At 35.6% G+C, this 25,741-nt stretch overlaps 1 protein-coding gene across 4 annotated transcripts in view; it reads right to left on the bottom strand.

Annotated features, from left to right (window-relative positions):
* The window catches only part of VWA8 (von Willebrand factor A domain containing 8), a 372,416-nt gene that overhangs the window by 144,368 nt on the left and 202,307 nt on the right, over positions 1-25,741 (bottom strand). For all 4 annotated transcript variants that reach the window (XM_068526337.1, XM_068526340.1, XM_068526339.1 and 1 more), the window contains exons 22-26: positions 21,893-21,968; positions 19,701-19,836; positions 17,232-17,351; positions 14,294-14,499; positions 12,570-12,721 (exon numbers count right to left, since the gene is read on the bottom strand). In XM_068526337.1, the coding sequence (XP_068382438.1) occupies positions 12,570-12,721; positions 14,294-14,499; positions 17,232-17,351; positions 19,701-19,836; positions 21,893-21,968 (690 nt within the window). The remainder of the gene's footprint in view (positions 1-12,569; positions 12,722-14,293; positions 14,500-17,231; positions 17,352-19,700; positions 19,837-21,892; positions 21,969-25,741) is intronic.

Below are 25,741 nucleotides of genomic sequence, written 5' to 3'. Positions count from 1 at the left end.
AGCACCATACACAAAAATAAACTCAAAATGGATTAAAGACCTAAATGTAAGTCCAGACACTATAAAACTCCTAGAGGAAAACATAGGAAGAACACTCTTTGACATAAATCACAGCAAGATCTTTTTTGATCCACCTCCTAGAGTCATGGAAATAAAAACAAAAATAAACAAATGGGACCTAATGAAACTTAAAAGCTTTTGCAAAGCAAAGGAAACTACAAACAAGACCAAAAGACAGCCCTCAGAATGGGAGAAAATATTTGCAAACAAATCAACGGACAAAGGTTTAATCTCCAAAATATGTAAACAGCTCATGCAGCTCAATATTAAAAAAGCAAACAACCCAATCCAAAAATGGGCAGAAGACCTAAATAGACATTTCTCCAAAGAAGACATACAGATGGCCACGAAGCACATGAAAAGATGCTCAACATCACTAATTATTAGAGAAATGCAAATCAAAACTACAATGAGGTATCACCTCACACCAGTTGGTATGGGCATCATCAGAAAATCTACAAACAACAAATGCTGGAGAGGGTGTGGAGAAAAGGGAACCCTCTTGCACTGTTGGTGGGAATGTAAACTGATATAGCCACTATGGAGAACAGTATGGAGGTTCCTTAAAAAACTAAAAATAGAATTACAATATGACCCAGCAATCCCACTCCTGGGCATATACCCAGAGAAAACCATAATTCAAGAAGACACATGCACCCCAATGTTCACTGAAGCACTATGTACAATAGACAGGTCATGGAAGCAACCTAAATCCCCACTGACAGACAAATGGATAAAGAAGATGTGGTACATATATACAATGGAATATTACTCAGTCATGAAAAGGAACGAAATTGGGTCATTTGTAGTGACATGGATGGATCTAGAGACTGTCATACAGAGTGAAGTAAGTCAGAAAGAGAAAAACAAATATCATATATTAACGCATATATATGGAATCTAGAAAAATGGTACAGATGAACCGGTTTGCAGGGCAGAAATAGAGACACAGATGCAGAGAACAAACGTATGGACCCCAAAGGGGGGAAAGCGGTGGGGGCTGGTGGCGGTGAGATGAACTGGGAGATTGGGATTGACATATATACACTAATATGAATAAAATAGATAACTAATAAGAACCTGCTGTATAAAAAATAAATAAAATTAAATTTAAAAAAAGTTTTGCTAAATTGTACACAAAAAAAAAAGAATACGAAACCACGGTTTCTGGTGGAATATGATTTTTGTCCTTTGAAATGCTAATGTTTAACACAGAAGGAAAGAAATTTAAAAGAAACTTACATTGAAATTTTTCTAAGTCATAAATCATTCAAAAGTACGTATGTGTTTTTGTATCTGTCATTTAAAATACATTTTAAGTACGTGGACAATTATCCTGATTGGTCATCCACTTATTTCCATGTTTCTACCGGTAATGAGGTGGAAGAGGCAGTGAGTCAGGGGATTTACTATTACTGTGTTCTCTCTTAAATGTAATAAAAACACATTTCCATGTCAAAAGGGCAGATCTTGAAAACATCTCATAGACTGGAATCTCTCTCACCTTTCTTAGAGGATGAACAGTATTCTTCATTGCTTTCAGCAGTTCACCAAAGGAGAATTAAGTCTCTAAATATAGAGGAGAAAACAAAGGAAGGAGACACACCTAATTTCCCTCTAGTGTAGAAGACTTAGTAGGTTCTAGTGCTAGTTCTTTTATTAACTAGCAAATTTGTGAAAGGGAAAGTTAGATAATTTCTCTGAGTGTTAATTTCTTCCTTTGTGAGATGAAAGGGATAATCTGTAAGGTTCCGGTTTCTTACAGCTGGGGGAGGTCTCTTATGATCACTGAAGCGAGTGGAGCGAAGTACCAGTGGTAGCTCTTACATTACCTTAGTGCTCTGGAGTTAAAATAAATAATCAGAATGAAATTATCTATACCTATCAATAGAATAGGTGCCTGATAGACAAAATTGCTTTTTTTTAAAGGAGCTCTACATACATCCTAAATTGGCTCTTTGAAGACAACAGAAACAGTTACACATCTGGAAATCTAATCAGAAGTGGAGAATTGCTTAATAAAAATGATGCTTGGTTGATAGGTTGAAATCTAGCCTAAAAAACATGTCTAATATATCCTTTAATAATCCCACTGAATATCATACAGATGCTAAAAACAAAACAAAACCAAAAACCTTTATCCATTTGGGAAAAAGTAACTTTACTCGACTTCCAGTTTTTACTGACAACCCCCAGGGATATTCATGAAAGCTGCTTTGAACTTGCCAACTCATTCTAAGTAACAGTCATGGAAATTACAGGTTGCCTGGTTCCATTTAAAAATAGTACTAGCAGTTTGGTTGGCAGAGTATGGGAAAGACCTTCAGGTACCCCATATAGAATCTATTCTAGAACCACATAACAAGATGCTATTAGCGTTAACAATTGCAACTGAAAGTCACATACGCAGGGTGTTCTGGTGTTGCACAATCAAACTGACTCTGTCAGATCCTTGGTAACACGGGGAGTTGTTTCTAGACTTCCTGTGGGCTCCAGGCTGGCCAATTGAGGTAAACCAAAGCCCCTCATTTATTTTCCACTACTAAGACCTCCCAATAAGTTGTGGAAAAATTTGACGGTTACTAACTCTCTCCCCTTCAGTAAGTTAGTAGTTAGGGGGAAGGGGAATTATAACCGAGTGTATGAACAAGCTTTGGAATTCGAAACATATTCAACATTAATTTGGGGGTAATTCTAAACTACTAACCAGTTAGCAAAAGGCCCTATATTCCATTACTGAAATCTGTCATTGAACTCCAACCAGACTTAAGTTGTTATACCCGATTTGATTGAAACAACAATGGCATTTTCCATAGTTTTAAGATCCTGTCACTTGTATTGTTTAAGTTTGTTAAAGTCCTAGCTGGAATGATGTCTGGATTTTATTTTAAAGGGGAAGTGGATGAACTTAAGACTTATAAATAGCACTACTTTTTATCATGTCATTCATGAATTTATGTTTTTTAAAACAATGAAGTATTTCAATTCATATGTTGTGATGTTTCTTAATCCCTTGTGGAAGAATAAATAAAGATCTGGAAGAAAAACTTTTAACCAAAAAAAAAGGTGACTTTTCAAAATTATGACTCAGGTCAAATTATAGCACTTAGCCAAGTTACAGACAGGAAAAAGAAGTTTTTTTTAAGTATGCATACATTTCATAACACGGTGCGTATGGACACCAAAGTTGAGTTATAGAGTCTGAAAGACATACAAGAGATTTGTCTAAGATTGTTCCATAGAGGTGAGCTGGGGTTTTAAATAGTTTGTTGTGGCAAACTTCTGCCTTCTCTGAACATTTGCCAATACTATTTCTGGAGTATGAAAGAAACACATGAAAAAGATTTGGATCTTTCTAGGGGCATTATGCAAAAGTTGTTGATATACCTATTATCAACAATTCTGAAAACATTTCCTTACCACAAGAACTACTAATTTTCATGGGAATAATGGAACCCCTCTGGGTAGTTCCACCGACACTCAAAAATTCACCAATTACTACCATCTTTGAGAAGAAAAAGAACAACTCCAATTTTAGCAGGCCTCACTCATTAAAAGTTGGGAAAAATTAAGTTGGACTATCCAACTGAGTTTACTGGAACCTTTAATAGAATAACCCTGACAAACATTTCCACCTTTGGTTCTTACCCCTTCCTCTTACTCTCCAGCTAATGTATGCCTTAGTTACCTCAAATTGCTACTTGCTGTTCCTGAACATGCTATGCATTTTCATGCTTCCATGAGGTTATTACTTCAGCCCAGAATTCCTTTCTGCTATTGTCTCCTTGATGAAATCCTTCTCATTTTTAAGGCCCAATTCAAATGTTACTTCCCCTTGCATCCCTCTCCCATATTTCTTTCTGGGCAGAATGAATCTCTTGCTCTTCTGGGTTTCCGTGGAAATTTGTACATATGGAACTCTCAGAAACTCTTAAGATAGAGTTCTGTAGAATTTGCAATTTTCAAATTTAAGACCTGATAGAGAATAACAGTTTTAGAGAGCATGGTCAGAAGTGAATCTATGAAATCCCTTGTAAATATTTATACTTACTAAAATAAAAAGTCAACACACTACATAGAGAAAACAGAAATGCCACTTTAAACACTTTAAATTAGTAATAATGGGTACTACTATCCCCAACTACCCTCCCTTGTTTGCTAGAAACTTCTGAATTTCCCTTCCCTACAGTCGCACATGTTGCTGGTAAATAAATTTTGCTTTGCTGCAAATGATATGGACACGAGTATGTACATGTGCTTTTCCTTTCATTGGCTGGCTCTGCATTTAGACATTATGGTTTTCACTTTATAACTTAGACTATGCACCTCTGCCACCAAGGTCCTGCTGTGGTCACAGAAATAAAGATTCATTTGGATATAGGATGGAAAAAGATTTAGGGAGACTTGTTATTCTTGGCTAACACTTCTCAAATTGCTCCCCAATATCCAGCTTGACACTGTGCAGTGTCAGTGCTGGTGCCCAGGGTCACTCTGTGCTAAAGCAGATGTTGTCACCTTGCTCCACACATCTCTGGCTTTCTTCTTCTTCATAGAAGTTGTGAAACTACAGTTCTGGGGCTTGGGTTTCCTTTCCCTCATCTCTCTTCAAATTTCACTGCAAAAACTTCTCTTTTTCTGCCATCTGCTTTACCAACTACATCTCAGTATTTTCCAATCTTAAATTCTTTCCTTTTCTAATTATTCACATCAATAATGACTGGGACTGAAACTTTCCCAGTTGGAAATTTTCCCAGAAAACAAACAAACAAACAAAAGTTGTTTGAGTCCTGTTATTTCCCACAAAAAGGACTCATAGGATGAGAAACCCGACTGCAAATGTAGCACTTTGAACATAACATTGCGTAATAAGGTTGGGAGCTTACATGTTTTCCGAAGATTGTTAATTCATTGAAGGTAAGGCTTACATCTTACTCACTTGAGAATCCATCGATTCTGCTATGGAAACCTCTCTCACCGGTGTCCCTCTTTTTCATTCCCACTGCCACAATGTAAACTCTCACTGTTCATCACCGGGATTACTGCAGTTGCTTCCCAGCAGGTAGGTCTTCCTGCCTTCAGTTTCACTGCCTTTCAGTTTCTTATCTTTAGAAAACTTAAAGGGGTCTTCCTAAATTATGAATCAGACCATGCTACTTTCTGGCTTCAAATTCTTCTATGGTTCCCCCGACTCTTCTCTCCCTTTTAGTTGCACCACATAGCATGCCCTCACTTAATCTTTAGTTTTAGTCACCAAAATACTTGCATTTTCCAAAAGGCACCATGCCCTCTTAAAACTGTCTCTGCTTGAAGCGCTTTCTTCTCCTTTATTTGCCTGGAGAACGCCTAGTCATCCTGTAAAGATTCAGCTGGGTTACTCTCCCCCAGGGCAGAAGGCAGCAACCCCACCTCTTCGCTTGCTCTTGTGTGGCTCTCACAGAACACAAGTCACTCTTTGCTTCAGTGCCTCCCCAATTATTATGACCTCCTTGAAGGCAGGTACTGAGCCCTCTTCACCTTTATATTTCTAACTCCCTACTTAGTGTTTGCCACATAAATGTTCAATAGTGTTTGTTAAATGAATGAATACTTGGTTACATTACAACTGACAACATCTTCACCCACTTGCTTCTCATCTTGATGGCAAGTTGCAAACCACCATGGCAGATCTTCCTCACTGCATCCTGACTACATGACTCTCAACAAACAATGCAATCTACTTTGCAAGTGTATTTGGAAGAGTTACCTATTGGTCGGGATTGGGGATTTCTATTCAGCCAGGTGACAGATATCACTTACAAATGCCTAAAGGACCAAAGATTATTCTGTGAGACTGCTGAAGATGAGTATGGAAGAAGATTCATAGATCTTGACAATTTCTATGTAGATAGGTTATATTTTTAAATTTTTCTCTGCACCCCCATAAAGGAGCTGAAAGCAAATAAAATGGCTGTGAAGCTACTTCATAATATACCAAGAGAATAAAGGGCAAGGACTGTGAAACTATAAAGCCCAATACCACCCTTCTGCTTATAATAGTGTCATTATGTAAATCTTACTGTTTTTGAAAACTAAGAGCTCTCTTACGAAGTGCAAGTAAATCATGATGCAGAGTGGAATTGCACACCTTAGAACTTCATGATCAATGTAATGAACTCATCTGTAAAAACTAGACTTCAAAAAGAAAATTATACCATATAATAGTTTGGAAAATGGAAGGAGAAGCACAAAACTTTAAGAAGTGAGTCTTTTAATTTAATGGGATAAATAGTAAACTGATAATCATTCTTATATTGAAAGATAAACCTTATGAAATTACTCCTAAGGGAGGCCCTGGTTGGGGGTGTTTTTGATGTCTCTGGTACTTGGAAGACCCCGTAGTTGGTCTTGGTCAGAGAAGAAGCAGCAGCTGCTGTTGATGTTCCAATTACACAGGATAAGTCTTCATGTAGAAAACTGATTCTAGACAGATACCCTTTTAAGACACATTCAATATAGAGGAAGCTATTCTGTCTGCAAATGTGCACACCTGGCACTACTCTAAAGAGAAAGATCAATACTAAACATGATCATGTAACACACACTGCAATGAAACATCAACACCTCTTACAACAGGAAAGCATGACCTTAGCTACCCTCATCGGGAGTTCTGTTAAAACATGCTGTGAGACTGGCTGATAAAGTAATGAATGGTTGCTGATATAAGGGAGAAGAGTGACAACTTGTTCAGCTATCCAATTCATCTAGGGGCAGTGTACCATAGAATCTATGAGTCTGAAGGACATTAAAGGCTTGTATTGCTTGTACAATCCGGTATTGTAAGTTTGAATCACTTGAGTACCTCCCCAACAAGATTCGTCCTGATCTGTCTGAACCCGGACTACAAGAAGGTATACCCGACCTTTCCCCTGGGGAATCCATTCCACCTTTGAACACAGGAGCTATTGGCCCCGCGATGGAGGCCAACTCTAATTTGTAATGACTTAGAAGCAACTCACAGATGCACAGGAAATGCACAGTGATTTATAATTATTCTGCCAAAGCTAACTATATAATGAATGTGATTTTGAGGATGGTAGTTCTAAGCAAAGGATTCTATATAGAATAAACTGAAAAAAGAAAAGAATCGTTCTACTCATTTTGAAGAATTTGTGAATGTCACCTATTTTGATTTTTCAAAAATCAAATCCTTATTGTAGGAGAAAAGATATAAGCAAATTTGTTTGCATCGTATAAAAAAGATGTTTTTATTTACTTCTGTAATCCATGACAAATGGCATTAATTTAAAGGACACTGTGATTAAAACGATGGTCCTAGTCACTAACATAAAAGTTAAATGTGTATTTTGCATGATATATGTCCCAAAAGGGTAGGAAATGAAATTTGGAAAACAACTCTGAAGTTTCTTTAGAAACATTATCTTTAAAATCTTGCAATCCAGTGTTGATTACATTGCTTTTCTCATGCAAGAATGTGGAGACTGCATGGTGAGTGAACAAAAAGGCTCTGGAACAGACAGATCTGTGTTTGAATCTCCCATCCTGCCATTTATTAGTTGTATAATTTGTTAAGTTACTTAGAGTCTCTTGAGCCTCAGTTTCTTCATCTGTAACACATACACACACACGCTCTTACACCTACTAGATAATAAAATAGGAAGGAATTACTTGCCCAATAGAAAAAACAGAATTGTTGTATAGATTGAGTTAGTATTTGTGAAGTGCTTAGAGCCCTTAGTAAGCATTTGATAAATATCAATATTTTAATTTTTGCTGCCTTAAAAATGTGTTGTCTTCCCTCCCTTGATACGTTTATGTTGATGTCTACCAATGCATAAAACTTACTTATATTGTGTTGAACTGCCGTAGCAATGTCCGGTTAACTTGATTTCTCGTTTGTCATTGGTAAGGGTGCCAATGTTACACCCTTAGAGTAGGCATTGCAGAGCGGTGTAAGCTTTGCTGTCCTGGAGGCAAAGGTCCCACGAAATAGCAATTTCAGAATAGACCTTTACTTTAACATTTTAATTTTATTTAAATAAGAAAACAGAATGAAAAATTCCAGGGCCCAGAGAGTCTATGGATATTTAAAAAATAAAATATAGAAAATAATACACATGTTAGAATAGAAAGTGAGGCCCCCTTTCCCCTTTCCAGAGCCTCTCCCAAAGGCAACTACTATCAACAGCTACCACTGTGTTTTTAAATTATTTAAAATGCGAACCTATTAGAGAAATTTAATAAAAATATTGGCTAATATGGTCTTAGACCACATAAAGTTACCTTATTTTGCCGGAAAAATGAAGATAAAAAAATTTTAATAAAGCATTTGAAAGCAGAGAGAGAATACAGACATCAAGAGGACACTGGAGGAGTAATTACAAGACTCCATAGGGCTTCTTCACCAGCTATGGGACACTTTAAAAGAGCAGTCACATGTAACAGTCATTTATAGATGTACAGTCTATCTAGCAACAGCATTTCTATGAGTCTGTAAAGGATAATGACATTGAAACATATGCATAAAGACACAAAGTGTTGATATTAATGTGTTTATTCCTTACTTTGTGTTGAAATGCCAGAGAAATGCCTGGCATAAAGCACCTTAGATACTTTATGATCTGTTCATTACGTTAGAATAAATATGCTTTATGATCTGTTCATTACGTTAGAATAAATCTCTTAAGTCTAAAAACTCAACTAACAAGAGGGAAGGAGAAAAAAGTGGGGTAATGGGAGGAATGTCATACATACTTGAATCTAAACCATTATAGATATATTTCTTTTCAACAAAGAAGATTGAGAATGAAGTGTTCAAAAAAGGATCTCCTTTCAGGGACATGTCTCTCCTATTAAGAAGAAAAACTCAGAAAAGAAAAACTAGAAAGAAATATTTCTCAGTTGAAATAACACATAGAATCCTAGGAAAAGATCTAGAAGGATTAAACAATGGTTGTCTCTGGATGGTGGAATTATTAGTGTTTTAATTTTCTTTGCTAATTTATTTAAAAAATAAATGGGATATCACTCTTCATTTAGTAAATATGCATCATAGAGAAATCCTACATATAAAAGCCTTTAAATTTCCTCAAATTTTTTATTCTACTTGACTTACACAAATAAATGTTTGGTAGATTGTAGTACTTTGCCAGTGACAAACAGGCAATAAATGCTTTGGGGAAAAAAAAAAAAAGAAACTGGCTTAAGAATAAACTAAGCGGGCTTCCCTGGTGGCGCAGTGGTTAGGAATCCTCCTGCCAGTGCAGGGAACACGGGTTCGAGCCCTGGTCTGGGAAGATCCCACATGCCGTGGAGCGGCTGGGCCCGTGAGCCATGATTACTGAGCCTGCGCGTCTGGAGCCCGTGCTCCGCAACAAGAGAGGCCGCAATAGTGAAGAGGCCCGCGCACCGCGATGAAGACTGGCCCCCGCTTGCCGCAACTAGAGAGAGCCCTCGCACAGAAACGAAGACCCAACACAGCCAAAAATAAATAAATTAAAATTAAAAAAAACAATGTACAGAGACCTATGGGATAGGTAGCATCACTGCACTATTTAGGAGAATAAAAGGGAAAGTGACAGGATCTCTCTTAGGAATTTCACTAAAGAGGACTAACGGGACATCACCAAACAGCCAAAGTATATTCTGACTTCAGCTGAGGAGGAAGGTGCTGTAGAAGACACATGAAAACTTCCCTCTTCTACAACATCTGTCTTACATCTCTTTTTACTTATATGCAGTGGATGGTCAATTACTTCTCCATCCCTATCTTGTGTGTGAATGTGACCATCTTATTCTGGATTCAATGTAATTTTGCTCCTATCAAATAAAGACTGGATTAGAGAACAAAATTGACAGCAACAATTTTTCATTCAGGGCAAAAGGATATTAATAGCAATTAAAACATTTGGTCCGTCTTCCTTAGGGACAGAAATCCAATGTGGATCTTCTTCAGTAACATAGTATCTCCAGAGATGGGCAGGAGCACCCTCAAAGAACGGATGTAGCAAAAGGTCTAGTGAAGTAAAAGGTTTAGCAAAAGGTATGGAAAAGTCAAAGCAAATCATAAGACTGCATGAGGGCAACTTTAAATCTTCAGAGGTCTATGTGATTACTATTAACTGTGCTACTCTAGGGGGGAAACAGAAAGTGTTAGTATCACTTCTTTTTAATTTGTTTTTGTTTTTGCAGATGAGAGAAAATTAAGATTATATTAAAATGCAAAGGATGTCAGAATAGGAATGAACCTTATTAACCTTATAAAGATGAAAATATATTCTGGTCTCATTAGGACAGTCTTATCTTACATCTCTTTTTACAGAGTTATTATTAATAGTGCCCTTTCATTCTAAAAAATGTATTAATTAGGTGAAAAGGTATATGGTTATGCTATCTAGAATAAAATGCTCTCTATTTTACAAACAGGGTAAAATCTGTTTCTTCATGTCTGACCCAGACATACAGGTTGAACATGTGACTAACTGCTGAATTCCCAGGACATTGCTTTGTTCACTTTACCATGCTACCCTCTCAAAGTACAAGGCTGATAATTCAATAGAAATAAAACATATGGAACCTGTGGTTTTCACTAAAGGGTAATAAAACATCACTACTTTTGAGCTGCTCAAGTCATTGCAATTTACAGGTGAGGAAAAAAATGCTTTGAATGTGCAAATCATAGTCTACCATTATCTCCACCCTGAAGAAAAACTCACACATCCCCCACATGGGCTACAAGTCTATTTTTAGCTATACACAGTGGGTGGACAACTAGTTCTTTCCGTCCTGGTCTTAGGCATGACCATCTTGTTTCCAGGCTCAATGTACTTTTGCTTCCACTCATAAGTAAGTACTAGAGCTGGAATTAACTTGCCATGGCAACAATGAACAAGCCATGGCAAGAATTGTTCAGTTTAGAACTGGAGACAGTAATGAATAAGTTAAATCATTTTATCTGTCTTCCTTAAAACTTAAATTGCCAACAAGTTTCTTTTGATTGATCTTACCAACTAATATGTATTTGAATTTATATTTCAAGTTGTACAAGAGTATAAAAAAAATTATTTAAAAAGCACAACCCTGGTTTCCATGAAGTTACAACTCTATATAAATTTGTTAATGTTAATAAAAATCATCTTATTTCCAATTGAAACTAAAGATATAATTTATAAAAAGGAAGTAAAAAATATGAGTACTAATAGAAGTTTGCATATTAAAGACATTTCTTGAACTCTCTAATATAGAAGATAAGCCATACCCATTAAATTACCAAACTAGTTTCAAAATGCCCATAAATACTGGTAATCAATCAGTAAAATAGTATTTTACAGAAAAGTGTATATATTAGCAACTGACACCAAATCACTCTTCTCAAAAAGAAAATTTACTAACTTATTAATAATATAAACCAATTCACTGATAATTTCTAACATAACTCCATCTTGCTCCTTTACCACTAAAGGGAAATATTTGTTTCTCTTTAAGAAATCCTTGAAGAAATTGTTAAAGCTTTAAAAATTTATTTTTATGGGCATATATTCTAACAAGTTTTATAATAACTTAAAAGAATAAATAAATAATGATGATGTAAACACTTAGAATATATATGTGTGTGTGTGTATATATATACACACATATACATATATAGCTGGATTAATCATTAATTTATATTTAACAAATTTTTTCTAAGAAAGGTAGAGAGTTCCTCCTATATGAGACGACAGTTATATATAATTTAAAGGTAATTTTTGTCCCTTGGGAATTTATGATAATTGACTTTCTTATAGACAAAAATAGCATTAGATGCATTATCAATAAGCTATGCGTATTTAAAACTGTTTTCTAGTGAATTTGCACTGACTTAATTACCCTACCAATAAATACTGTCAATTATCTTTCTGGTCAACAACATCATATTTGCAAGATTCTTTGTTAAGCACGTAGCCTGTTATTACAAAATAAAAGGCAGGCAACTAGCCCACATGAAACAAAACTCACTTGTTTTCCCTGCCTCTTTCATCTGTCAAGCTGAAATAAGTAACCTCAAAATTTCAAGTTAATATGATTATAAATTTAGAAAACTATCATAACAGAAAAATATATGGTGACATAAATAAGAACATCTTAACTAAATACATACTATCTCTTCATGTAGCTTTCATGTTTGTACAATGATTTTGCACTAGATTAGGAAAAAATGAGAGTCATAGGAATTCAACAAAAGGACAGAGGCTGTTAAAGAAACAAATATTTCCCTTTATTTGATTACATTACATCTACTCATGGGACATTCGAAATAACTGAAGTTCTCAATTTACAGACCTATAAATAATGCTATTTAACTGAAATCCAGCCAGCAAATAGCAACATATAACTGAAGCGTTTACTCATGGAAAGTAATTTCCGCACCAACTCAGTTTAGTAGAGTATGACAGTAGATTCAGAATAATCAGCATTTGAGAACCAGAACAGTAACACTCAAGAGTACTTTATCAGTAGTGAGTTTGCCTTACTCCTTTGCCAGCTGCACACTGGTAGGTTTTGCTCCAATAGGTATCCCGTATTTGTGCAAAGTGTTAAGCAAAATCTCCCGCATGTCGTTGTTGTAGGAATCAAAGTCAAACACATTCCTAACCACACTGGAGAGACCTTCAGTGGGAAATTTCTGTATTAAAAAAAAAAAAATTCCCTTATTACCATGTGATAAAATACACGGTATTATAAAGATTTCCCAAACTGACAGAACAATAAAGATCAAATGAACTTTACCAGACCTTTCTTTACTAGCCTTGTCAGATAACCAGATAGGAGGAATATTTTTCTCTTTGAAGGTTTGCTCTGATGACTTAATATTTTTCTTTTTAAATAAATATCAGAATTTGAGGGGGAACAGTTCTTTCTCTCAAATGTTAAATCGGCACTCAGATCCTGGTGTTTGGTGACTTCCACCACTTTCTGAAATCTCCTGCTTTTAAAATGAGTACTGGACTGACCAAACTTAAAAATTCTATTTAAATAAAGCAGAATACTTCTGAATACAGAAGTATTTAGAGAAGTCACAAGTCTATGACTAAATGAAAAAAAAAGATAATGGAACAAGAAAAGAAGGGAAGAAGAACGTAAAATGTACAGAGAATAGAGAAACAGGGAGGAGCAGAGGGAAGGAAACAAGTACTACTAACAGCTAACTTCACACCGGTGGGGTCGTCTGGGTCCTTTATTGCCTCTGTCTTGATTTTCTTTAGGCGCTGGGATCTGAGCTGGACTTACCATGGTTTTACAGGCAGAACAAAGCATTCTATTTTCCTTTCTAGGTTTTCCTTGGAGGGTGGGGATGGAGCAGAGGTCAAGAGTCATTAGGTTGTGACTGTTAGCTTGGAAACCATTATTTGCTATAAAAGTAGAATCTACGTGGGCTTTTTGTCTTCTTTACCAAGGTGGACTATGCATCACAAATGGCTCTAAGGAATTCCATTCTCCTGCCCTCTTAACTCCAGCTTATAAAATTTCCTCACAGTATTTACAGGTATGTAATCAATACTGTCAGTTCCCGGTCTGTTTTTTTTTTTTTTTAAACAAATTTATTTATTTATTTATTTATTTTTGGCTGTGTTGGGTCTTCGTTTCTGTGCGAGGGCTTCCTCTAGTTGCGGCGAGCGGGGGCCACTCTTCATCGCGGTGCGCGGGCCTCTCACTATCGCGGCCTCTCATTGCGGAGCACAGGCTCCAGACGTGCAGGCTCAGTAGTTTGTGGCTCACGGGCCCAGTTGCTTCGCGGCATGTGGGATCTTCCCAAACCAGGGCTCGAACCCATGTCCCCTGCATCCGCAGGCAGACTCTCAACCACTGCGCCACCAGGGAAGCCCCCCAGTCTGTTTTTTATCTCCAAGTCTTTTTTTTCAAAATGAAAGTATTTTTCACTCAGATACCATATGCTTGTTGTATAAAGTCAAACAGGAGTAAAGTTTCCCTGCTGTCTCACTCTCCTGTCTTCCCATGCCCCCCCACCAAAACCTCCACCAAATTTCCTAGTTCCTTGGTAATGGCCATGGCACAGAACCTTTCCAAAGTCAATTCAAAGGTTAAACAGAAAATGTTCATTTAGATTATAGACATTTCATATATATCACTTGAATCAGAATTATAGAGAAATGGAAAGATTTTGTATAAATTAGGCAGTCTAAAAAAACAAGATTGACGGCTTCTTTTAAACTTTTAGCGTAGGCATGTGCCATACCTGTAAATGCTTGACTATGTTGACAACTTCTCTGGTAGAATAAGGATAGTTAATAATGCCCTGGTCAGCTAAACTCCTCAGCTCTCCAAAGGCAGCCACGAGCTTCTGAAGGATGGGCTCGGGCACATTGGGGCCATACTGCCTGAGCATCTTGAGCTCCGAGTGGGGCTTGGGATTATCAACTGCATGGCAGCTGAAAATATCACCTACAAGAGAAAAAAGACTCACATTCAGCATGCAACTAATCCATTATAATGCCATAGGAAATACAGAATGGTCGTTAAAAGAGCCATGGGTTGCTCACCAAAGCACTTCTATTTTTAAATGTGTAAAACTGCACAGAAAGCCTGTCCAAAAATAGGTATAGAGAAAAAGGCAAATAACTAAAGCAAAAGAAAATGAAACTGACTGATGTGTGGTTTATTCTACATAGATTTATTTTGTTAAAAATTGTATAATACTTGAATACAATTTCACTGGGAGATATTCAAATACAAAGAGCAAAAAAGAGAAGTCCTCTCGTGTCTCTGCTAATCCCACTCCTTCCCCCATAGGCACCCAGTGTTAATAGTTCAGTGTCTTCATTTTTCCATACATATTAGTATTTTTTAAAATGCATACATACAAACATAGATAGTTTTGATAATTTATTCTTTTTCCATTAATTGGAAAATACTCCTCATATGATTCTGAGACTGCATTTTTAACTTTAACACATGATGAATATCTTCAGAAATTATACACATATATGCATGTCTCTTCATGTATACTAAAAAAGGGGGAATTAGTATCATCACTCTCTAAACAATTTATATCTTGTGCAGATTGCTAGAATATACTTTAGAAGTAGGTTTTGGAAAAGTAAACCTGCAGAGACAATGTCTAAATTAAAATCAAGAAAAAGGAATGCAGAAACACAAAATATTTCATCCATAATTTAGAAAACTGAGAACATACTAGAAAATATAATCTATGCTCGAGAGAAATGAATTTCTCATATAAAAGTTCACATAATTCTGATTCACACTCCAAAGGACAAGGGGCCAAAGGAAGTTAAAGTAAATAGACTTGCATTATTCGGTATGTTCATTTTAGAAAGAAAGGATATTTAGAACTTACTTTGACTTAGAAACCACTCAAATCATTATTTTATTGTTGTCACATATTCATGAAAGCAACTGAATAAAATGCAACCATGACAACTTCATGCTTGTATCTCATAAGCTAAACCCATTCAAATACAAAAGTGAAGAACAGCTTTTGTCTTTTTTGCTGAAAATCAAATGTAACACTAATATAAAACTATATTTGAACCCTTATTCATTCATTCATCAAATAAGCATTAAATGCCTTCTATGTGCCAAGTAATACTCTATGTACTTTATATAACTCAGAGATCAAAAACACAAAACCCTCTGTCCTCATGGAGTCTATATTCTGGCATGGGGAGACAATAAACAATAATTACAAATGTTAGAAACTGTATGTTTCAAGGAAAAAAGAAAAAGCACACTACAGGACATCAGAAATGGTGATGGTGGGGGAAGTCAGTCAGGTAGGCCTCACTGAGAAGGTGACAATTGGGCAAATGCAGATATTTGAGGGAAGAGCATGGCAGGTAAAGCTGACGCAAAGACGCTAAGGCAAGTACAGCTGGCGTGTTCAAGAGGCAGGAGAGCAGAGCGGCTGGAAGAGGGTGAGTGCTGAGTAGAGCAGCACAGAGCAGAGCAGGAAGCAAGGTCAGCGAGGTAAGAGGACGTAAGAGACGAGTGTGCTGCTGGAGAAGTTCTATGCATGTCGAGCATATTCATGTAACATATCCCCCTCGCCTTTTAGTCTCTATTAATTCAAATGGTAGACTACTACACACGCTGTTCTTATTGCTTCACTTAGTATATTTCCAGGATTTTTTTTGGTATCAGCATGAGTAAACTTATCCCATTTGTTTGTAACAGCTGCACAGTAATCTGCTATGTGGATATAACAGAATTTCTTCATTCAGTCCCATTTGGATAGACATTTGGGTTGTTTTCTTCTTTTTGCTTTTTTATGCTACTATAAACAATGCTATATTGCCTATCCTTGTACTTAAATCATTGCACGGGGAATATCCCTAGTTAAATTCCTTATGTGGAATTGCTAGATCAAAAGGTGGCATGGACATATATACACTACCAAATGTAAAATAGATAGCTAGTGGGAAGCAGCCGCGTAGCACAGGGAGATCAGCTCGGTGCTTTGTGTCCACCTAGAGGGGTGGGATAGGGAGGGTGGGAGGGAGACGCAAGAGGGAGGAGATATGGGGATATATGTATATGTATAGCTGATTCACTTAGTTATACAGCAGAAACTAACACACCACTGTAAAGCAATTATACTCCAACAAAGCTGTTAAAAAAACCCCCAAAAAACAAAGAAAAATCCTACTAGGAGACTGAGCTCGCTTCACATTGAGTATGGAATGCCCAGTATCCAGAATTACCTACTCGCCACAGAGAAACGAAACTCTTCTTAAAGGCTCCTGATGCTTCAGTTTATCCCAGGGCCTCTCCAATCAAGGAGAATCAGTCTCCCCAGAGCTGGCCTCAAACCTTTTCATAGGGGGATGGGATGAAAACCAAACAAACACTAAAAACCATTCCTTATTTTGTGTTTTACTCTAAAAGGCCCTAAATAACAAAGTATAGTTTAGTTGTGTAAGAAAACACATAGATATGAAGCCATTCTAATACTTATCTGACTGACCCTAAAACAAGAATCTCTCTGAATAGGATCCCCTCCTTCCCTAAAACGGGGATAACAGGTACTCTCACAAGGTAGCTGTGATGGTGACAGCACATGATAGCATTCAGTGATGGCCATTACAGTATTGTTACTAAGACAATATTTTTACTGTTATTGCTATTGTTTTTATTATTATTATCAAGATTGTTTTTACCTAAGGTACCGAAGAAATCATTGCCTAGGAAGGGAAATCCAGGTCTGTTGGCCAGAACAATCATCCTAAAGTCAGGATGGATCACTACAACATTTTCTCTTCCATTGACTAATGCAGAATCTGAAAAACATAATTGCTATTTATTCTTTATAGATACTTAATAATTCTTAAGAGTATCAAGTTACAGCCTTTAAAATCACATGAGTAGTCATACTGTTCAATTGTAAAACAACTCTAAGAAATCTGGTTGTAACAATTTGTCTGCAGAAAACAAAAACAGTTTTGAGAAAGTTTGCTTAGGAACAGAATACTGGTAAAGCGTATACTAAACTATATGGGAACTTGCATTTTTATGTAAATTAAATGCACGTCTAAAAAGCAAACTTGTCTGAATGTTGTCTTATGGTACTTAAACTTGGCTTGAGATGCTATTATTCCTTTAAAAAAAAGAAGCTATAACAATAGATAATCCAAAGAATACGCAAAGGATAATCCAAACATCCTTTAGTTTTCATCCAATCAGCAGCTGCATCACTTTGCATAAAGCCTTCATTCTGTAGCTAAGGAGTAATTCCTGTTTAGATTACGCACCCTGAAACTTAACCACATAGAATAAAGGTCTTGACCACCTAGTTAATTCATTAGAGCAAAGGTGATTAATTTCCATTCAAGGGATTCTACCATAGTTCTTAAAATACATAATTTCAAGTTGACTGGAACTTTCTTCGTGCAAATGTTTAAGGTATTAAAGGAAGTGAATATTATATACTACTTGCTGATGTACATTTCAGATAGAACTGCTAGTCCAAACCATAATTTAAGATAGTAAAAACTTTATTATGGTTATTTTAAGAAGAAACACCTGTCATCTGGGTTTATTTAAATCTTAGCCTTAGGCTGTCCATCTTTAAGAAATGATAGTTGTGAAACACCTGGAGTTTTATCTGAGATGAGTCTGTAAGAACCTATACTTGTATTTTCTTATGATACCAAAAAGTAACCTTTCAATGTGCCATATATTCATGTACTAATACCACCATTAGTTTTAACGTTTGATCTCCACTAATTTCAGTAGTGGTAAGTACAAGGGTATGTGGTCACACACAAAATTTACTTAATTAGTTAACTAAGATAAAAATAGCAATAAAACATGAAAATTTTAAAAGGCAAAGAAAATGAGAAACATAGCCGTAGAAGTGATGCTTTATGAAAGCATGTTCAAAAGAGCTTTAGTTGCTCTTGTGTTTAAAATGCCATCTACAATCAAACTTGAATTTAAGAATTATGATGACTCCTTTGCTTCTAGACTATCCTTCAAAAATATATTAAAAAAATGTAAAGGGTTACCAGGAGATAGTCACTGTTTAACTATAAGTTTGTTTCAGCAATTATTTCTTGCTTTCCATTTCACTGTCCTCATAATGCCTCTGAAAAGGGCAGGAAGCATTCTAATCTTAAGAGTCTGAATGATCTTTCTAAAAGATAGTAATCAGGCTGTTTAAGTCAAATTCTCATTTTTTCCCATAAATTCATTGTGAAACTGAAATGTTAGAATACTTTTATTAGTGCTGAGTTTCCTAGGCTTAGAAACAGCAGTCTTGCAATGACAGTGTCCAAGAAGAATTCTCTGTGGTGATGCATTTGTACATTTTTATGGAGACTTCTGTATATACTCTCTTTGAATATTGAAGATTTCAGTTATTAGTCTCAACTTGTTTGGTTACCTTACTATTGACTGTATATTTTTAATGGCTAGTTATAGATCTTCAAGTCTTTTCATGACACAAAAATTTTGTATTAGAAACTAGAAAATGTTCTCACATTGCATTAGACAAACTTAATTTTTCCTTGTAGCTTAAACAGACTTATGAGATTTATCTATGTACATTTCCCCTAACAACAACAACAAAAATAAAATAAAAGGAGGAAGATACTCCAAAACAGAGAATAACTAACTTCTTCCTGAAGCTGGTATGTGTGTGTAATATATGTATACACACCGATATATTCATATATATATATGATAGGTATAAAATGCCCAGCAATTTTTTTCTAATTATACTGAGCTAATAATAACATTAATTTTAATATTATGAGTAACAGAAATGTGGTAGAGCTTTAAAAATTCCAGATAACAATGAAAGAAAATAAATTGCACACAAATAATTGAGAGATGAGTATACAAAGGATTATATGTTTGTATTCTCAGAGTAGAAAAACTATGAAGCCGATTTGTCCTAAAACTACTATTGAAATGCTCAAAGATGCTCTCTGGCTATAAGAAAGTGAAACTGACAAAGCTAGATTCAGGCATATTGATTTTTACAAATAATTGTCAATACAGACAACTTGACTTATATTGAACTTATGCTTGTTGTTTGCAGATAAATAGCCAGCTAAGTGTGTGATTTGATACCGGAGGTGTAAAAATTGCATATACTGAAAGAAAAGTTGCTTTTTTGTACTCACTTGCAACAATGCGTCTTCCATCTGCTAGAATCATTTCTCCATTTTCTACTAGAGTTTTTAAAATACAGGTGACATTTGTTGGGGCTTTGTCTGCTTCATCTACTACCAGAACATGACCCAATTTTACTGCTTTAACCTTTGAAGACAGAACATTTACCATAAACAAAAAAATGAAAGCAAACGTTTTAAAAATTTCATCACTCATTGATTTGGATTTATAATAGGTGGTTTTATGTAAGTTATAAATACACTGTCACAAAAATGTCTGTAGCAGAGCCAGAAACAAAATTCATGGATCTCTACCAAAAGCTTCTCATAGTTACTAAACTGCTAACTCTGCAGTAATCACTTTATTTTCCTTCAGCTTCATAATTATCCCTATGTTGGCGGAATTCACAACATTTCACACCCCAGGGTAGGGGAGTATTAAAACAAGTATAACGAATAGAGAAATTAAAGTGCCATGGGGGTTAAGAGGAGTGAGACATCACAATCAATACTGGATATCAGGACATTGCACTTTTGATGGCTCTAAAAGAGTGTATGATTTTAAGAGATCAGTATGTATGGTGAGGAGATGGGTAGTCAAGACAAAGGAAAGCAATGGTCAAACTCAAGAAATCCTGCAGCCCACTGAGGGAAGAGTGAATATGAATATCTATCTTGGCTGAAGCAGACGTTAAATGTTAAGAAAAGAGAGAATAGGATCTGAAAGGGTAGATCGGGTCTCTACTACTAAAAACTTGACTGCCAGACCAAAAAATACGTGCGTTATCTCACTAAATAATAGGATGTAATTAAAGATTTATGAGTTCAGACATGATAACAATGGAGTTTGGAGCTACACGTTAGTACATTTAATCCTGTAGAAATATGCGGAATAGACTAAAAGGGGAGCACCATAACAATTTGGTAAAAAAGTGGTGTGAGGACCTGATTTTAGGGAAGGATGCATGGGAAAAAATGGAAATAAAAAGCATTATATTGATCTGAAGAGTTTTCCAGAGGTATAATCTATAGCCTTGGCAACTGATTAGATGGGAAGAAGTGAAAGGAAAAATAAGAAAGAGTTCTAGGTCTTAGATGACTAAGTGGTGACATTATTAGAAGAAAGGTAAAAGCTCGGAAAAATCCTTAAAAACATTTTTAAAGAGTGGATAGGAGGGAGTTTCCTGGTGGCCTCGTGATTAGGACTTGGTGCTTTCATTGCCATGGCCCGGGTTAAATCCCTGGTCGGGGAACTGAGATCCTGCAAGCCGAGTGGCATGGCCAAAAATTAAAAAAAAAAAAAAAAGTAAAGAGTGCATAGGAGGAGATAGTCAATGAATTTAAATGTAAACCAAAGATTATTTTTTTACATAGTAAGAAATATAACATAAAATGGACCATATCATAAACTTTTATCATTACATAATTTTGGCAAATAATTTTAAGGAAATATAGATCAAGACACAGATGATTCTCTCTACCACAAATATTTTATTACATATTTTAAAAAAATGAATAAGGATTTTTCTTTTTAATTTTAGCGTAAAAATAAGCTGAATTTAAAAAAAGAGAGAGAGAAAACATGTAGCTTCTACTCCTAACTCCAGCCTTCACATCTTTGTTCACAGAAAAGTCAGGTCCAATCTGGTTGAATTCAGGCAGGAGGTCCTAAAGACTCCCATCGCTGGGGTCTGGACCACAGAGGTTCTCATGGTGGCTTATTTGTGCCATTGCTGCCGAGGATTTATCTACACAGAGAGGTGTGCCTGGCAGGCCAGATTTCTTTGGGTCTCATGTGAGAAGCTGAGAAATGATCTTCTCAGCTGCCTAAAACATTGGGTGAATATTTTATTAATTAAAATCATTTTTTAAAACATTCTAGAAGCATTATCTAATTTTGAAGTCTGTACATCTGAAAACAGCAAACTTCTTTCTTTTTTCAAAATTCTGGAATAGAAAAGTAATCATTAGAGGATATCAAAATCTCTCACTCTGGAGAGAGACGAACAGAATAAGAAAACATGTTATTTTCCCAGTAATTTGCATTCAAATATCCACTCTCCTAATGACATATGAATGAGTGTTTTCCAGTTAAGACTGAAACATATTAGAACCAATGGGAGATTTCTCACCCTCAAAGGCTGAAATATAATTATCATTCAAAAAAATACGTTTGAGAATATTCATATAATTGTATTACTAACCAAAGGTGAGTCTTCATACACAATAAGTCCATCTTTAACAGAAGGCTGAAGAGTAAGGGTTTGGACCGTGGTGTCCCTAAAGTTAAACCAACACATTTTATAGTAAGTAAGGAAATAAACTGACATTTGATCACGAATAAAATACAACACAAGAGCATTTCTTTCTTCACCGCCATCCAGCTTTCCCTAAAATGAATAAAAAAGCAATGAAATTCCAGTCAGCAATAGTATTTTGTTGATGTCAATATAAATTACAACGGTTTGGGAATTAATCCAAGTTTACAGATTATCCAGGTTCTTTACTTCTCTTTTTTCTTCCAGTAATTTCCCTTGTGACCATTTCACTCCTCAAAATAACTCCCTGAAGGTGAAAAGGAGAAATTAAAAATATATATTTGTATTTTATATACAATATTTAGATTAGTTAAAAATAATTTTGATGGTGAGTTTGGTGATGAGTGGCATGCTGACGTGGCCAATTAAAGCAGGTCTGTGAATTACACTTTCTGGCCCAATCTGCCATCACTAGGTGCAAAAGCAAGACTGTCTCACCTCACTCCAGGAACCATGGGATTTTGAACATTTCTGTTAGGATTAGGGCAATCCATTTTACTTTCTTAAGTCTACCTACTACTATTTATCTGACTCTCCTTTAGATCAGGATTTGCAAAAGCACTAATAGTGAGTTATCTTGATGTTATGCACCTCCACACATGATGAGATATGAAGTTCACATCACCTATGCATATTCTTGCCAAAAATGTGTGTATATAGGCTGTTGGTTATAGGTAGGTCCAGACATTTTTTAAGGAGCTCGATTTCATATCTTCACCTTCTACATATAATCTATCTAAAAAATAAAAAATCCTACGGCCATCCTGATCATGTCGTACAGAGAATTAAATTACTTCCAAAATGTGAGTAGCATCTTTCTTTACAAGAGTTCAAACTTATCTTTTCAAACTACCCTACCACTTATTCAAAGTAAAATGTGAAGTTACAACTGTGTTGTTTTGAGTACCTTCTCTGTGTAAGATACTATTTGGAATGTGAACTTCAGAACTCAGTGCCATAATATACTTCTGAGACTTCTACCCAAATGCTAAATTTTATCACAATTATTAAAATATAAAATGTGATTCTATCAAAAAATACCCTAATATATACTACATGACAATCACTGACAAAGCAAACTTAAGATACCACTCAAGTCATTTTTTGCCTTAGCAAAACAAATTTAATCAAAATCAGTTAATTGCATTGAAAGGTAGTTTGTGGAGTAGCGGAAAAAACCCTTTGGAGTCAGACCATACAGGATTTAAATTCTAGTTCTTGCCACTTATTAACCATATGATTTTGAGTAAATAATAAAACCTACCCAGAAAGATTACTGATAGAACCCTTGGGAAAGTATCTAGCACAATATATGGCAGATAGAAAGAGTAAAAGTTCATGCCAGCTTTAACTATTTGCTGTATCATTACTGCTGCTGCTGTGACTAAAAGTTCCTTTCCTGTGTAACTTCTACTTGATCTTCAGGTTTTTAGCACAGATGGTACTTCTTAGAAAACCCCTGTGGACCCTTTTAAGACCAATTAGGTGGCTTTGCTGTATGTTCCCTTTGAGTCCTGGGTCACACCTATTTCAGTCCTTACCACACTATATCGTAGTTGCTTATTTTTACTATCTGTTGTTCTACGCAGACTGTTAAGAGTTCAGAGTGTAGACCATATCTACCTTGTTCCTCATCCTGTCCCCAGCATCTAGTGGATGTCTGACTCACAGGATGAATTTAATAAATCTTTGTTGAATAAATGAATCCATGAATGAAATGAACAAAAATGTTACAAGTTAAAATATCAACACTGTAGCTTCTAGTGCAACATACAGTATATGGACTTCAAAATATATTGGATCATGGAACTCTTTTTTTTTTTAACAGAGAATCTGGAACTACAGAACCCACTTTAATAAATGTTGGGTTAGACTAAGGCTGACTCTAAGGTAAGGAATCTTCCTTATTCACTTGTGAGTGTATATCAGAAGGTACAGTCATGTTGAGACGTACACTTGGGATTGACTAGTCAGGGGACGGAGGGGGAGATGGTTTACATCCATCATGGATTTCAAATTGAGTTGGATTTACACTTATTACTGTAGCAGGAAACTTCTGCATCAGAGTTCTCATTTACCAGGGCTTGAGCAAGTATGTTGGCAATACGATTATTGACATTTACAATTTCTAGACTACCTGACTTTTTTGCACCTAGGTTGAAAGGCTTCTCCCTCTAACTTGACTAAACAGTGATTGTTTTCTTTAATTTATTCCCTGGAGGTCTGGCCTATTGCCACTCCTGACCTCTGTTCCAAGCTCCTACCCTCATGATACTGGCTCTCATGGGCCTGGTGCCTGTCTTGTGATCTACTGTTTTCTATAGCCTTAGCACTACACTTTATAAAGAATTCAACATTATTCTTTTACCTTCACTAACCTTCAAATTGAAACGTATCTAAAATAAAGCCTTGAGGGATGTTAAAGGAAAGTGAAAATATATTGTGACATGTATTGGTGATTATCAACTTTAGTATGAATAAAATGTTTCTTATGCAATATAATAATATATAGTCACACATCCATTTTTTGTATTCCTGGGTCTCATAAGTTTACTGTAGGATATACTTTATGCTCTTGTCTGCTGAAATTTTTTTAGGGTTTTAAACAAATAAGAACAGAGTTTAATTAATATCACTTAAATTCACTGTTAATATCCTGGCAATACAGAAGGGGGTAAGTGAGGAAGAGAAAGACGTGTTCACACAGATTTTTTACAGCAACATAGTGAATTTCACACCTCAGCTGTCACATATTTAATAGGCAACAACATGACACCTCCCAGCACCGAAATGGAAAAAGGAACTCTTGTATCATTGTCAGTAGAAAGGAAATTCAGCCATTACCCTAATAATTAGAGTGCTTCATAGCAGATTAAGAACAGGAAATTCAAGCTGAATTCCAATTTTAAAAAGGCAAATGAAATTGTTCTATAACACTTGAATTCTGATAGCATACAATTTGTCAAATTAGATTTCTCAAAAGACTTTTGTGCTAGAAATAAAAACCATAGGTTTGAGAGAACAAGCGTAAATCAGATGATTCCCAAAAGGGACAACAAATGAGGATAAATACCAATGGGAATCACGGTTTTCAGTGGAGTAGGCTATGAGAAAGAGGAGCTTCAAGGAAAAAAGTGGCTTTGTTCTATTCTTATTATTGGTCCTTTGTCTTATACATCAAAGGATTGCAAAGGCTAGTAAAATATGTAAAATTACATTCAACTTTTAAAAAATGGGTTGGCTTATATGTAAGTCCCTTATTATATAAGAGTAGAAAATAACCCACTATCTTCTGATTAGTACTTCATACAACAAGAAAAAAGCTTGTTTTTCAAGGTATCTTACAATATTATAAACTTCAACTCAGTAAATGATCAGATGACTATTGTCACAAGTAGCATGTGAATTAACTCTTAAAGACAATATAATGATTCTTTTTCAGAAAATATTTGATTAAAATCATTGCTTTGTATTTAGGAGCATCTTGGATCAAAAGATATTTATTCTCCACACAAATAAGCAACGACCCTAAGAGAATATTTTATTTGTTACAATTTCAATTCTATTATGATTTGTTCCTCTCAGTAACGGCTTTGAAACATAAGCTCATAAAAGTTGAAATAGACTCAACAATTTCAGCAATACTGAGGAGAAGAAAACACATCTTAGTAACATTTCCTTAGCCTACAGTTTAATAAAGGGATGTCTTTCCAGTACATAACAGTTATCAGCAAT

The sequence above is a fragment of the Eschrichtius robustus genome, chromosome 18 (assembly GCF_028021215.1).
Source record: "Eschrichtius robustus isolate mEscRob2 chromosome 18, mEscRob2.pri, whole genome shotgun sequence".
NCBI classification, from domain to species: domain Eukaryota; kingdom Metazoa; phylum Chordata; class Mammalia; order Artiodactyla; family Eschrichtiidae; genus Eschrichtius; species Eschrichtius robustus.
Note: the sequence above shows the minus strand (reverse complement) of the source record. Positions and strands in the feature narration are given on the sequence as shown.